Here is a 14,800-nt window from a genome sequence, read left to right as displayed (position 1 = left end):
CTCATGTTCTACCAGCTGAATTATTACTAGACTGGCCATCAGCAACCTGGTGCCTTCCAGATGATTTCAGGCTCCAGATGTTGGCTGGGGCTGAGCGCCGCTCTAGTCCGAAACATATGGAGGGCACCAGGTTGGGAAAGGCTGGTCTGGATATTCAAAAGGATGCCAGAGGCTCTACCTCTCTTTCAAATCAGAACCAGTGAAGGCGGTGAAAGTCCTGTGTGAGTGCCTGGAGGCGGTTGGAGGATGGATGGCGGCTAACAGATTGAGGTTGAATCCTGACAAGACAGAAGTACTGTTTTGGGGGGACAGGAGGCGGGCAGGTGTGGAGGACTCCCTGGTCCTGAATGGGGTAACTGTGCCCCTGAAGGACCAGGTGCGCAGCCTCGGAGTCATTCTGGACTCACAGCTGTCCGTGGGGGCGCAAGTCAATTCTGCGTCCAGGGCAGCAGTTTATCAGCTCCATCTGGTATGCAGGATGAGACCCTCCCTGCCCGCAGACTGTCTCACCAGAGTGGTGCATGCTCTGGTTATCTCTCACTTGGACTACAGCAATGTGCTCTACGCGGGGCTACCTTTGAAGGTGACCCGGAAACTGCAATTGATCCAGAATGTGGCAGCTAGACTGGTGACTGGGAATGGCCGCCGGGACCACATAACACCGGTCCTGAGAGATCTGCATTGGCTCCCAGTCCGTTTCCAAGCACAATTCAAAGTTGTTGGTGCTGACCTTTAAAACCCTATACAGCCCTTTACGGCCTTGGTCCTGTATACCTGAAGGAACGTCTCCACCTCCATCGTTGTGCCCGGACACTGAGGTCCAGCGCTGAAGGCCTTCTGGCGGTTCCCTCATTGCGAGAAGTGAGGTTACAGGGAACTAGACAGAGGGCCTTCTTGGTAGTGGGTGTTTTTACATGAGTAGAATGTGTCCTTTTATTCAAAATGCATCTCTGGGTAATTTGTGGGGCATAGGAATTTGTTTCATTTTTTCCGTTCAAAATATAGTCTGGCTCCCCACTGAGGGACAGTGGACTGGCCCCCTGATCATAGAATCATAGAGTTGGAAGGGACCACAAGGGCCATCGAGTCCAGAACCCCCTGCCAAGCAGGAAACACCATCAGAGCACTCCTGACATATGGTTGTCAAGCCTCTGCTTAAAGACCTCCAAAGTAGGAGACTCCACCACACTCCTTGGCAGCAAATTCCACTGCCGAACAGCTCTTACTGTCAGGAAGTTCTTCCTAATGTTTAGGTGGAATCTTCTTTCTTGTAGTTTGGATCCATTGCTCCGTGTCCGCTTCTCTGGAGCAGCAGAAAACAACCTTTCTCCCTCCTCTATGTGACATCCTTTTATATATTTGAACATGGCTATCATATCACCCCTTAACCTCCTCTTCTGATGAAAAAGTTTGCTGACCCCTGAACTAAGAGTTCAGCTCAGAATAAAGAGCAGGTAAGAGTTCCACTACCTTGATGAGGATCTTCTTCTTGAGCTGGGCAGGTGAGGGCAGCTGGTCCGCATTGACGTCCACCGGTTTGGTAAGCAGCATGTCCCCAAAGACCTTCTTGAAGTGCGCGGCCATGTTCCTCTGCTGCACAATGCTGCAATGGTCCTCGATGGAGAGGATGACGGGGAACCTAGGCGAAAGGCAGGCAGCCTCACCCAGGTGAACCTCGAGACACCTGCAGCGTGCCATCATCAGCACAGCCCCGTCCCCATACTTCGTGCTACACAGAGGGCGAGAGTACAGGCCCCTGCCCCAATCCGACAGCCTGAGGCAACATCGGGAGGTTTCACATGTTCACACACCATGCAATTGCTCCGATGGCACAGCGCAAGAGGAAAACACCTGCGTTTCTGAGACACCTGTATTGCTGAGTTTCCACACTCCCACACAAGCAACACAACACAGGATGCTTCTCTCAAGATACGCCTTTAGATCAGTGAAAAATACCCTCCTGGGTTTCATCACTGATTCCAGTTTTCCCGGAGATCCTGGGAAATAGCTTTGCACAAGCAAATTTTCCCAGAGTCATGGGTAAGGGTAAAGGTAAAGGGACCCCTGACCATTAGGTCCAGTCGTGGCCGACTCTGGGGTTGTGGCGCTCATCTCACTTTACTGGCCGACGGAGCCAGCGTACAGCTTCCGGGTCATGTGGCCAGCAGGACTAAGCCGCTTCTGGCGAACCAGAGCAGCGCACGGAAACGCCGTTTACCTTGCCGCTGGAGTGGTACCTATTTATCTACTTGCACCTTGACGTGCTTTCGAACTGCTAGGAGGGCAGGAGCAGGGACTGAGCAACGGAGGCTCACCCCGTCACAGGGATTCGAACCGCCGACCTTCTGATCAGCAAGCCCTAGGCTCTGTGGTTTAACCCACAGCGCCACCCGCGTCCCTCTTAGAGTCATGGGTAGCAGGCACCAAACACGCCTCTCTCTTAGGAAAGAGAAGGCAGAGGAAAGGGCTGAGAGGAGGGGGAGAATCACTTACTCAGAGGTGACGAAAGCGTGTTCCTTGATGGTGTGCAGCACGTCCAAGAATTTGATTTTGGAGGTGAGCGTATGGCCGTGGTAGATGATTGGCAGGTCGTCCGGACCGTCCCAACAGTCCACTGTGGGTGGAGAGGGTTTGGTACTGAATTAGTGATTAGATTAATTGCCCTTTTCATTAAGATGGAATTTCTTTTTCATCAACCAGGAAGGTTTTATGTATATCTGTCTTTTACACCAGTGCTTATTAAAAACTGCAAGTGCCCAGAGTCCTCTGAAAAGAAGCTTTCCCCCTTTCCATGCTTCTTGCTGCAGAATTTTTATGGAAACCAGCCTTCTTCAACCTGGTGCCTGCCAGAGGTTTTGGACCACAATTCTCATCACTGTAGTCCAAAATTTCTGGTGGGCGCCGGGTTGGTGAAGGCTGGTTTATATTCAGATGCGGAACTTTATCAGTTAATTATTTGATTGACTTCCCAATTCACGCAATTCATTGGCCAGGATTTTTTCAATAAGGTAACAACCATAATACTGATGTATAGATTGCCTGGCCCTTTGCTACAGGCACACACTCACACAAATGCACACACACACACACACACACACACACACACACGAAGGCATCTGTTTGTCTCTCTCCTTTTTTGAGGGGGGTGGCAAAGAGCAGAAAGGCACATCTGAATCCTGCTGGCATCTCTGCCCTTTAGTATCAGATATGAGAGAGTGAGCTGAGGTTAGCCAGTGCTTACAGAAAAGAACTCTGTGCATGCTCAGGAGAACTCTCACTTAACACAGCCTAACTTTCTAGGCTGTAGCAGGTTTCCGTTTAATCCCAGTCTGCTTGCTTCTGAGCTACGAGATGGAAAGATAACACGGCACAGAAAGCCACAAGACCAGGACTGGTTTGCAAAATCCCTCTTTGCCCACCGCCTGGAAAACCAAGTGCTATGAGCCACTGGCTGAGATGTGCAAATTGTCTTGTTTCAATTGACTCTATGCAAGGAGCTGATTTGGCCAAAACTGTTAGGATATAGTTCCGTTCCACCTTAAAAGGATCAGGCATGACTGTTGTGTGTCACATGCCTGTTTACTTCCAGCACAGTCGGCTGGGAACTTCTGTTTTGTATATGCTTTTGCTTTATTGCTGTTTTGCTGGACACGAAGGGAAGCAGACATGTTTTCCTTTGTTCCTGCTGCTGAATAAAATGCTGTAAATAAAGCTTACACACGGCTCTGTCCGCCACTTCCGTTGTGGAGATTTATTCACTCTGCTAATTAGCGGGCTCGTTAGCTTCAGAAGGCAACTGAGGCTCGAGTCGGTGATTGATTGATGCTGTTCCGTGACCTGGAGATTGCCCGGCTGGTGGCTGGAGCCAGCTGGGGACCTGCCTGATGCCCCCGTCTCCCTGGCAGCATCCCAACAGAAACGTGGGGTACAAATGCGCCAAATAAATAACAAATTAAGAACCTAAGCAGAGCCTGCAGGATCAGGCCCCCGGCTTGCTGAGTCCAGCATCCTGTTCTTACAGTGGCCAACCAAGGGCCCGCAATTGGAAACCCACAATCAGGATTCGAGCCCAAGAGCAACTCTCTCAACTTGTGGTTTCCAGCAGCTGGCACCCGGAAGCCAAGCTGGGGCAAGATCCCCAAAAGTAGGACTCACATTCTATGCAGCGGCACCCCATCCGGAGGCAGCGGGAGTAGGCTTCGAGAGAGGATTCGCTGGAGAACTGGTCCCCCGTGAGATACCTGTAAGAGGCAGAGACACCTAAGTAATAGATGCAATCCTGTGGGCTAAGTGGTAAAGCTTTTTTAGGCGTTCATGGTGCCGAAGTAGTAGGTGAATAACAACGGACAGGGATCCCGGATAATCTGACTGTTTCCACCCATAGACTTATTATACTTCTGTGGACTTTCAAAGATTGACAGACGTGTGTTCAATTGATTTCAAATATATTTACAAGTGCAAACATTTTGTTTTTGTTACTAAATCATGTATATTATGCAATAAGAGTTACAGTGCTATCTAGTATACGGGTCTGCGTGTTGCTTGTATTGTTTGTTGTGTTAAGTTTGCAACACAAGGGTTTGTTGTTCTGCATTGGTTCCCTGTAACCTCACTTCTCGCAGTGAGGGAACTGCCAGAAGCCCTTCAGAGCTGGACCTCAGTGTCCGGGCTGAATGATGGGGGTAGAGACGCTCCTTCAGGGATACTGGACCGAGGCCGTTTAGGGCTTTAAAGGTCAGCACCAACACCTTGAATTGGGCTTGGAAATGTACTGGGAGCCAGTGTAGGTCCTTCAAGGCTGGTGTTATGTGGTCACTAGTCTAGCTGCCGCATTCTGGATTAGTTGCAGTTTCTGGGTCACCTTCAAAGGTAGCCCCACGTAGAGTGCATTGCAGTAGTCCAAGATAACCAGAGCATGCACCACTCTGGTGAGACTTTCTGCGGGCAGGGAGGGTCTCAGCCTGCGTACCAGATGGAGCTGGTAAACAGCTGCCCTGGACACAGAACTGACCTGCGCCTCCATGGACAGCTGTGAGTCCAAGGATAAGAGAGGATATTCTGGCTAGACATTAGGATAAGAGATGTGCAACTGTGGAATGGACGCCCTCAGAATGTGGACTCTCTTTCACCGGAGGTTTTTAAACAGAGGTTGGGTGGCCATCTATCAGAGATTTTAAAAAAGCTGTGATTTCTGCATTGCAGGGGGCTGGACTAGATTCCCCTTGGGGATCCCTTCCAGCTCTACAATTCTGTGATTCCATGGTTCCCTTGCAAGACCCAGAGGCCCTGCCAGCTGTGCCACTGTAGCTGGGCTGGCGTTCAGAAGTTCTGGTGCTTTGACCCAGCAGCCTCGCTTCAACACAACTGAGGCCGCCCCCTGAGCAAAAGACCCTGTTGCCCAGAGATGCTCTTACGTGTTATGGGAGGACGAGATCCAGTACTGAGTCAAGGGGTAGTTCATTTCTTCCGGCACCACTCGGTCGAACCTGGAGTCCATGACCATGTTTTCTTTGGAGAACAGGAACGTCAGGAACTGTGGGGAGCAGTGGGGAGAGAGGAACCAGTTATAGGTCAGCTGGGGAATGGGATAAAGACTCTCAGAATTAGGTGGGCACCGCAGATGTGGTCTGGCTGGAGTCCTCATTTACATGAGCCCTTCTTTCCACAATTAATTAATTGCCGATCCCAATTAATGATAATACTACTAATAATAAAGCGATAAAACATCAGACATTAAAAGCTTCCCTAAAGAGGTTGTGAAATAAAAAATTTAAGGTCATGTGTGTGTGTGTATATATATATAATAAATGTTCATAAATGTACCAAGCAAACACGTACATAAATATATAAACCACATGTCTGAAGCAGCACAGGAAAACAGCCCTGGGCTGTTTTGACTCTCAAACTGAGCAAATGTTTTCTCTGCAAGGTCAAGGAAAATGGAAAAGCCTCCCCATTGTCTTTTCCTTCACAAATCCTGTATTAAGGGTGTATCTGTGCATGAATAGGGTGAGCCTGTGACCTGGCTCAGGAACTAAGTATTTATCATTACAAAAGACTGGCCAGGCTCCCCAGGGTATCCAATCAAAAGAGCATTAACAGGTAACCTGCCAGACAGGAGGTAAACAACGCGCTCAGATTTCTGTTGTAGACTGCCCTTTCTGTGATGTATGTATGATGTTTCTGGGGGTGGACTCCAGGGCGGGCAATTTAAAATGTCTATATAACAGCGGGCACGCCTTGGTTCGGGGTCTTCCTCCTCCTGCGTGTGAAGGGGACCCTGTTGCAACACTTCAATGAAGATCAGTCTTACTAGCAGCTTTGCTTCTCAATATTCTCTGGTTGGCCTCTGTTATTTTCTCCGACCGATGGCGAACCTGCAAAGGACTCTTGTGTCCCCCATAAGGGAATAAGGGCAGATTTTTGTTTACTACAGCTGCCTTCAGATGTCTTCTAAATGCCAGATAGTTGTTTATTTCCTTGACATCTGATGGGAGGGCGTTCCACAGGGTGGGCGCCACCACCAAGAAGGCTCTCTGCCTGGTTCCCTGTAGCTTTGCTTCTCGCAGTAAGGGAACCGCCAGAAGGCCCCTGGCGCTGGACCTCAGTGTCCGGGCAGAACGATGGGGGTGGAGACGCTCCTTCAGGTATACTGGACTGAGGCCGTTTAGGGCTTTAAAGGTCAGCACCAACACTTTGAACTGTGCTCAGAAACGTACTGGGAGCCAATGTAGGTCTTTCAGGACCGGTGTTATATGGCTGGTGAACACATGAGTGAAATTCGAATTAGGCTGTTAAATTCCAAGAGTTGGTTCCTTCTGCTCGACAGGGGAACTGCCTCCCACTAGAGGTTATGGGGAGGGGAATGTTTGCCAAGTCTCCCTGTAGCCCCCTATGCCATCTTCCTTGTAGTCCCACAACCCTTTACAGGGGCACAGAGGGCTGCAAGGAGAAGAGCAGGTCGGTTAAAGTTGTTGCTCCTTCCATGGGGTTCTCCTGTGAGCAGAGCTCAGCTCATGGAAGCTCGAGATCCAAGCTGCAATGCCTTGGAGTTAATTGGAAGACCCTGAAGTGCGCTTTCTGTGGTTGCGTCCACAGAATGGAAGCTGGCAGGGCGTCCTCTATGGTGAGCTGACTTCTGGTGCCCCACAGGGTGGGGAGGGGAGGGTGCCACCCACCTCGTCCAGCTGGAAGAAGGGCTCCGCCATGTCGCTGAAGGGATCCCGGAGGTAGTTGCACATGAACTCCCGGACTTTGGCAATGTCACTTGCCCAGGGCTCCTGGAGGGAAAGGCAAGGAGGGGAGCATTGTAAATAAGAAGCTCCTCTTTCATACCAAAAGGTCCGTAAGGAATTAACAAATGCTCAGTAATGATTTTTGCGTGAAAGAGAAAACGAACTTGTAAAACCTGGATCTGAAGATTGAAAAATATACTAGTTTATAGAAGATAGAATGGTTGGCTGTTATCTGGCTGCAGGACAGAGAGCCAGAAAAGACAGCCTTTTATCTTTGTTTATCTTTATTTAATCCTTTTCTCTCTTTCCCCTCTTTGGCCCCCCCCTCTCTCTCGTTAGTTATTTCTTTTTCTCCTTTCTGCCCTTGCTCTTTCTTATATTAAGTAAGTAAGTAAATAAATAAATTTTAATTTATACCCCGCCCATCCCAGTTCAGAAAACCGGGCTCAGGGCGGCTAACAACAAATTTAAAACACTTAATTGATGCAACAAAAAACAGCATAAAATACAGTATAAAATGTGAATAACCATAAATTCAGAATTCAACATCAATTTAGGGGGGAAATCCATCCAATAAACATTAGATGAATACCAGGGCTAGCTGGCCGAATTAGTCCTGTATTATTTTTGCTTTATTAGTAGCTGCTTTATTTCAGTATATTATACAAAATATACGTTGTAATGGGTATGTACTGTATTTCTGTACGTCTTTGAATATATGCCAATAAAAAACTATAAAAAATAATAATTAAAAAGGTACCGTATTTTTCGCTCTATAACACGCACCTGACCATAACACGCACATCGTTTTTAGAGGAGGAAAACAAGGGAAAAAATATTCTGAATGAAACAGTGGACGTATCATTTTTGTGCTTCATGCTGTGGCCACAGACATGTGATCTGATGGTGAATTTGGGGTGACCCAATGCAAAAATCCTGAGAATCCCTGTGGATCCATGCTTTGTAACCACGTTTTTGCACCATTGCAGCCCCAGGCAACAGTGGGTGCGTGATTTTTTTTGGGGGGGGGGCAGGCTGTAGCCATGGACACGCTATGTGCTCTGATGGTGAATTTTGGCTGACCCAATGCAAAGATCCTGAGGATCCATGTGGATCCATGCTTTGTAACCATGTTTTTGCACCATTTCAGCCCCAGGCAACAATGGGTGTGTGATTTTTTTTTGGGGGGGGGACAGGCTGTAGCCATGGACATGCTATGTGCTCTGATGGTGAATTTTGGCTGACCCAATGCAAAGATCCTGAGGATCCATGTGGATCCATGCTTTGTAACCATGTTTTTGCACCATTTCAGCCCCAGGCAACAATGGGTGTGTGATTTTGGGGGGGCAGGCTGTAGCCATGGACATGCTGTGTGCTCTGATGGTGAATTTGGGGTGACCCAATGCAAAGATCCTGAGGATCCATGTGGATCCATGCTTTGTAACCACATTTTAAGTGGGGAGGGAAGGAAAAACACAGAAGGCTAAGAATGCAGGAGAGGGCTATAACGTGAGGAAAGGAAGGCAAAAGTTTCCCCCCACCCACCCACCCAAGCCAGCCAGCGTGCGCGCGCTCTCTCTCTCTCTCTCTCTCTCTCCCTCTCCCTCCCACCAGCATGACAGAAGAAAGCATTTTAACTGCATTAAGAACTATTTAGCAGCGAAACCTAAGCTTTGCCATCCCTTAAGAGGTACAGACACTGTAATCTTCCAGATCGCATGAATTTACAGGCAAAACACTGTTTAAGGATTTCATCCTTTTAAATGGAAGAAAGCATATTTGAATGCTGTTTGTCTCCAAAAACAAAAAGTAGGAAGTCAAATCAGAATTTTAAGCCGAACCTGTAATCTCTCTTCCCTTCACAAACATTGTTCCCTCCGGAGCAGGGAGAGGATAGAAGGAAGGACGATCCTTTCCTTTCCCCTCTCCTTGCCTGGAGGGGAGGGGCTTTCCCTGCTCTTTGTTCCGTTTGAGCAAACACAGTAACGAAACAGAGCAGGGTGGGCAGTAAGACCCTGAGGCAGAATGCAGGAAAGCTGCCACTTCCTCTCTCACGGAGCTCCCTTCTCCCTGAAGCGCGGTTTGATTTTTGCCTCATTTTTCGGCTCCAGGGACCACACATTCGCTGCATAACACGCACAGACATTTCCCCTTCCTTTTTAGGAGCAAAAATCTGCGTGTTATAGAGCGAAAAATACGGTATGTAAGAGCGACATCAGAGCTCATCACAGAGAGACTCTGGGTGAAATCTCTCCAGGCTGAAAACGAATCCTGTGATTGCAGTAAATGGAGAAATCCAACCTTCATTGCAAGGCAACAGAGAGGACCCAACTGGTAGAGCACAGCCTTCTCCAAGCGGGCGCCACTGCAGCTGTTTTGAATTAGCATCACCATGATGTTAGCTGCTTTCACAGTGTAAGAGCATCAAGTGGTTGGATGATTTACTGCCAAATCCGAAAAGTGTTGGGATATTCTGTTCCACTTTAAGAACAGACGTGTGGAATTGTTGTATGTCACATGTCTGTTTACACTCCAGCACAGCTTTGTGTATAGCTTATGCTTTTGCTGTTTTGCTTTGGACACAAAGGAGATTGGATTCCTTTTGTCCTGATGTATGCTGAAAAACCTGGGACGCGGGTGGCGCTGTGGGTTAAACCACAGAGCCTAGGGCTTGCCGATCAGGAGGTCGGTGGTTGAATCCCCGCGACGGGGTGAGTGCCCGTTGCTCGGTCCCAGCTCTTGTCCACCTAGCAGTTCAAAAGCACATCAAAGTGCAAGTAGATAAATAGGTACCACTCCAGCGGGAAGGTAAACAGTGTTTCCGTGCGCTGCTCTGCTTCGCCAGCAGCAGCTTGGTCATACTGGCCACATGACCCGGAAGCTGTGCGCCGGCTCCCTCAGCCAGTAAAGCGAGATGAGCACCGCAACCCCAGAGTCGGCCACAACTGGACCTAATGGCCACGGGTCCTATGCTGAATAAACCGCTTGTAAATATGCTCACACAACTTCTCCTGTTGTGTAGCGTTTACTCTGCTGTGTAGCGTGCCCTAGCTTCTGAAGCTCAGGTCGCTGATGCTGCACCAAGGACTAGAGATCGCCTGGCACACCGGCTGGTGGGCTGGAGCCAGCTGGGGGCCTACCAATTGCCCCCGTTTCCTTGGTTGCATGCCAACCTTGGTCTCTTGGTCTCCAATGTCCTACCTGCCGGCTGTCAGTTACCAAGGAAAGCTGGTTAATGCGTTACTTTCGGGGACAAGCGGATCTTTCTCTGTCGTGCTACTCTGAGCAGGAGAGGCTCTCCCAAGCCCAACCTTCCTCCGCAGAATTAACTAAGCGCTCCTCTCTTTGCAAATACCTTCTGGTCGTATTGCAGGAACTTCTGGAAGTCGTACAGCGTGATCTGGCAGAGTTCTGGCCGGTCCACGTTGCTAGGGAGAGAGTCGAAGAGAGTAGCCACAAAAATCCACCTGGTGATGCCCCATAAACCCAGCCACACAAAAACCCATGCACAGGACATTTTGTGAAGTCTGAGCCTGTTCATAAGACGAGAAAACTGGAGCGGAAGGACCCAGGACATTATACCCAGTTCCTTTGGCCTGCCTTTGAAACCCATGCATTTATCTGAGATGGCTTTCCAGAAAATTAGACAAATCCCTTGAGGTTAGTTTACTCTTGGTCATCTATAGAACTTCCTTGTGCAGAACCAGTATATCACCAAATACCGCTTACTGGGACTCACAAGGAGAGTGCTGCTGTTGCACTCATGTTTCTGGGTTAACCACTTTGGGAAAATGAATCCTGGGCTGGAAGGTTTTATCCAAATCTGGTGTTTCAAAGAAGATGTTATGACCTTTCTAGCTTCTTTCTAACAACCTTCTCCAACCCCAGAACATTGGGGTGTTTTACAACTCCCACCAGCCCCAGGCAGCGTGGATCTATGATGCTGTGTTTGGTGGGAGTTGTAGTCCAGAAAATCTAGTGGGCACCAGGTTGGTGGGAAGGGAGGCAGCTCACCAAACCTGCCAACACCCTTCCTGATCTGTGCTGCTCTTTTCGTTTCAGCGAACACATGGAGACTCAGGCAAAGGGACAGGAAGTAAGCGATCCCAGCCTCAGGGAGGTTCCTACTTACCGTAAGGGGAAGGACAACTCCAGCTGCTCAATGATCTGAAACGTAAAGAAGCGACACGGCGATCAGCAATGCAATCAGGACATGGGCAAGGCTGCTAATGTTTTTTTCTTCTTCAAATAATCTTTATTAGTTTTCTGGTTACATACTCCACATACACATAAAAGTAAAGGTAAAGGGAGCCCTGACCATTAGGTCCAGTCGTGGCCGACTCTGGGGTTGCAGGCGTACAGCTTCCGGGTCATGAGGCCAGCATGACTAAGCCGCTTCTGGCGAACCAGAGCAGCACATGGAAACGCCGTTTACCTTCACATTTATCTACTTGCACTTTGACGTGCTTTCGAACTGCTAGGTTGGCAGCAGCTGGGACCGAGCAACGGGAGCTCACCCCGTCATGGGGATTCGAACCGCCGACCTTCTGATCGGCAAGTCCTAGGCTTTGTGGTTTAACCAACAGCGCCACCCGCGTCCCTCCACATACATATAATGTGTTGCATTTTACATTTATACTTGCTCCTAAGCGCTGACTTCCCTCCTTCCTTCTTCTGGTTTTTTATATCACATATAATTTTATCGCATTATTTCCATCCATTTTGTATATTGTTATTCATTTTCCATATTTGTCCATAGTATATCCATAAACAAATAAACCTGTCTGTCTGTATTCATTTAAAACTACTGTTATATTAATCTCCTTATACATTTTGCTTCTTCTTATTTTTATTATCCATCACGTTTCTTAATCTTTCCCGTTATGAGGTTTATTTACAATTCTACCGGTTTCCCTATTTCATCTTATCTTTCCTATATACAACATAAATTTTTCCCATTCTTTTTGAAATGTTTCCTCGCCCTGTTGTCTAATTTCCCCTGTTAATTTGGCTATTTCTGCATAGTCCATTACCTTCTGCCGCCATTCTTCTACGCTTGGTATTAAGGCTGAAAATGTTTATACGTTTTATTTTTTTTGCCATTTCAAATTCAGACAATGCATAAAAGGAGGACAGGGCAGCAAACTTTAACCAGGACCGAGGACCAACGGTCGGTTAATGCTTTAAGGACAAATTTTTAAGCAGCATCCCAGTTAACGGCAAACCATTGCCAGAGGTGTGAAAGGGAGATGTTTTGGCCAAGTTTGGCGAAGAAAACGATAGGCATACCAGCCGCATCTCTGAGGCTGAGGGTGCTATGAGGACTTTAGGGGAAAGGATCCTTTCTTGTCATTTGGTCACTTAAGTGTCACCCCCTCAAGAGAGCAATGCCTGACTCTGCTGGACAAAGAGGACTGTGCTCTTTCGGCACTGGGAGGGCGTTCCACAGGGCGGGTGCCACCACCGAGAAGGCCCTCTGCCTCTCCCGTCAGATGTCAAGGAAATAAACAACTAACTGACTTTTAGAAGACATCTGAAGGCAGTCCTGTTTAGGGAAGTTTTTAATGTTTAATGCTGTATTATGTTTTTAATATTTGGTTGGGAGCCTCCCAGAGTGGCTGGGGAAACCAGATGGGTGGGGGTATGTATGTATGTATAATTACATAAATAAATATCATTATTACATATCAATATTATTAAATATCAATATAAAGTACCTCCACTTACATATCCCTCCGGTTACATAAACTTCGGGATAGGTAAGCAGCAAACCTGGAAGTATATTTTCGGGTTATTACCGCGCATGCATGCGCAGAAGCGGTCCCTCCGGTTGTGGAAACCTTAGAATCCAACTGGAGCTCCGGAACAGATCCTGTCCGCAACCGGAGGTACTACTGTATTATTATTGTTGTTGTTGTTGTTGTTATTATTCTCAGGCTGGCTTTCTAAAAAGTGTGAGAAAACCCTGCAACTATCACAAGAAAGGAACCACCCCAAAAAAGAACTTTTACTTTTTAAAGCTGGTCAATAAAAACTCTACAGCAACTCAGCAGAACTCAAAACAGAGTGTTCCAAATGTCCTTACCGATTTCTGAGCATCAAACATCAGGTTTTTATAGAAGTGTGCAAAGTGGCTGAAGGTGATTTCATTCCGGACTTCGACCTCCTGCGTGGGCAGAAGACAAAAAGGGAAAGGGTTGATGAGGTTTGCTTTGACTGAGCACCGATCAGTCCCCCACCCCAGTCTCAGGTAATGTAATGCTGGAGTCTATAATAATAATAATAATAATAATTTATTTATACCATGCCCATCTGGCTGGGCTTCCCCAGCCACTCTGGGCGGCTTCCAACAAAATAGTATAATAAATAATAATAATAATAATAATAATAATAATAATAATAATAATAATAATAATTTTATTTCTATCCCGCCCTCCCCAGCCGAAGCCAGGCTCAGGGCGGCTAACAACAATAAAATAGTAAAACATTCTAAAATCATTCATTATAAAATTAATTCAAATTAAATTGATGGCAACCATTGGGCTAGAGATTCTGTGACGATTGCCAAAGGAGGGAGTCAGGCTGTGCCGTGGCCAAAGGCCTGGCGAAACAGCTCCGTCTTGCAGGCCCTGCAGAAAGATGTCAAGTCCCGAAGGGCCCTAGTCTCTTGGGACCACCAAATCGGGGCCACAGCCGAGAAAGCCCTGGCTCTAGTTGAGGCCAGCCTAGGGACCTTCAGGCCTGGGACCTTCAGGATGTTTTTATTTGAGGACTGTAAGTTCCTCCGTGGGACATACCAGGAGAGGCAGTCCCGTAGGTACGAGGGTCCTAGGCCGTATAGGGCTTTAAAGGTCAAAACCAGCACCTTAAACCTGATCCTGTACTCCACAGGGAGCCAGTGCAGCTGGTAGAGCACCGGGTGAATGTGATCTCGTAGCGAGGACCCCCTAAGGTGTCTCGCCACGGCATTCTGCACCCGCTGGAGTTTCTTGGTCAGTCTCAAGGGCAGCCCCACATAGAGCGAGTTACAATAATTCAGTCTGGAGGTGACCGTCACGTGGATCACAGTGGCTAGGTCAGGGCGAGAGAGGTAAGGAGCCAACTGCTTAGCTTGGCGGAGATGGAAAAATGCCGCCTTTGTTATAGCTGCAATCTGCGCCTCCATGGATAGGGAGGTGTTGAAGATTACACCCTAACTCTTAACGTAATACCGTAATACATCAAACATTAAAAGCTTCCCTAAACAGGGCTGTCTTCAGATGTCTTCTAAAAGTCTGGTAGTTTTAGGTTGGCTAAATGCACAGAGTCAGCCCAGGAGGAGTGGGACCCTATGTTGCTGGCCCCGATCCCAACACTGTGAGTGCTGCCCACCCTGCCTTCTCGGAAGACACATGCCCAGTGCAATTACTTTTTACCAAAGTTTGTGTTCCCTTTTTGCTCTCCTTATTTAAACCAGACTTCCGCTTTCAGAAGGAAGTCGCCTTCTGCCTAAAAGCTTCCTCGACTCGGCTCATTAGGCATGCTGGCATCCTCCTGGGCTTTCCCAATTCCAGCTGAGCTCCCGT

At 47.9% G+C, this 14,800-nt stretch overlaps 1 protein-coding gene across 1 annotated transcript in view; it reads right to left on the bottom strand.

Moving 5' to 3' along the window:
- LOC310713002 (1-phosphatidylinositol 4,5-bisphosphate phosphodiesterase gamma-1-like) overlaps positions 1-14,800 on the bottom strand; it is an 89,811-nt gene that overhangs the window by 35,398 nt on the left and 39,613 nt on the right. Inside the window, exons 5-12 of the mRNA XM_083516521.1 lie at positions 13,321-13,401; positions 11,368-11,402; positions 10,591-10,663; positions 7,179-7,280; positions 5,415-5,533; positions 4,156-4,241; positions 2,494-2,614; positions 1,471-1,639 (exon numbers count right to left, since the gene is read on the bottom strand). Coding sequence (XP_083372647.1) covers positions 1,471-1,639; positions 2,494-2,614; positions 4,156-4,241; positions 5,415-5,533; positions 7,179-7,280; positions 10,591-10,663; positions 11,368-11,402; positions 13,321-13,401 — 786 coding nt within the window. The remainder of the gene's footprint in view (positions 1-1,470; positions 1,640-2,493; positions 2,615-4,155; positions 4,242-5,414; positions 5,534-7,178; positions 7,281-10,590; positions 10,664-11,367; positions 11,403-13,320; positions 13,402-14,800) is intronic.

The sequence above is a fragment of the Podarcis liolepis genome (assembly GCF_965112155.1).
Source record: "Podarcis liolepis genome assembly, chromosome: 8".
NCBI lineage: Eukaryota > Metazoa > Chordata > Lepidosauria > Squamata > Lacertidae > Podarcis > Podarcis liolepis.
The sequence above is the reverse complement of the archived record's forward strand: the minus strand, read 5'-3'. Positions and strand labels throughout refer to the sequence as shown.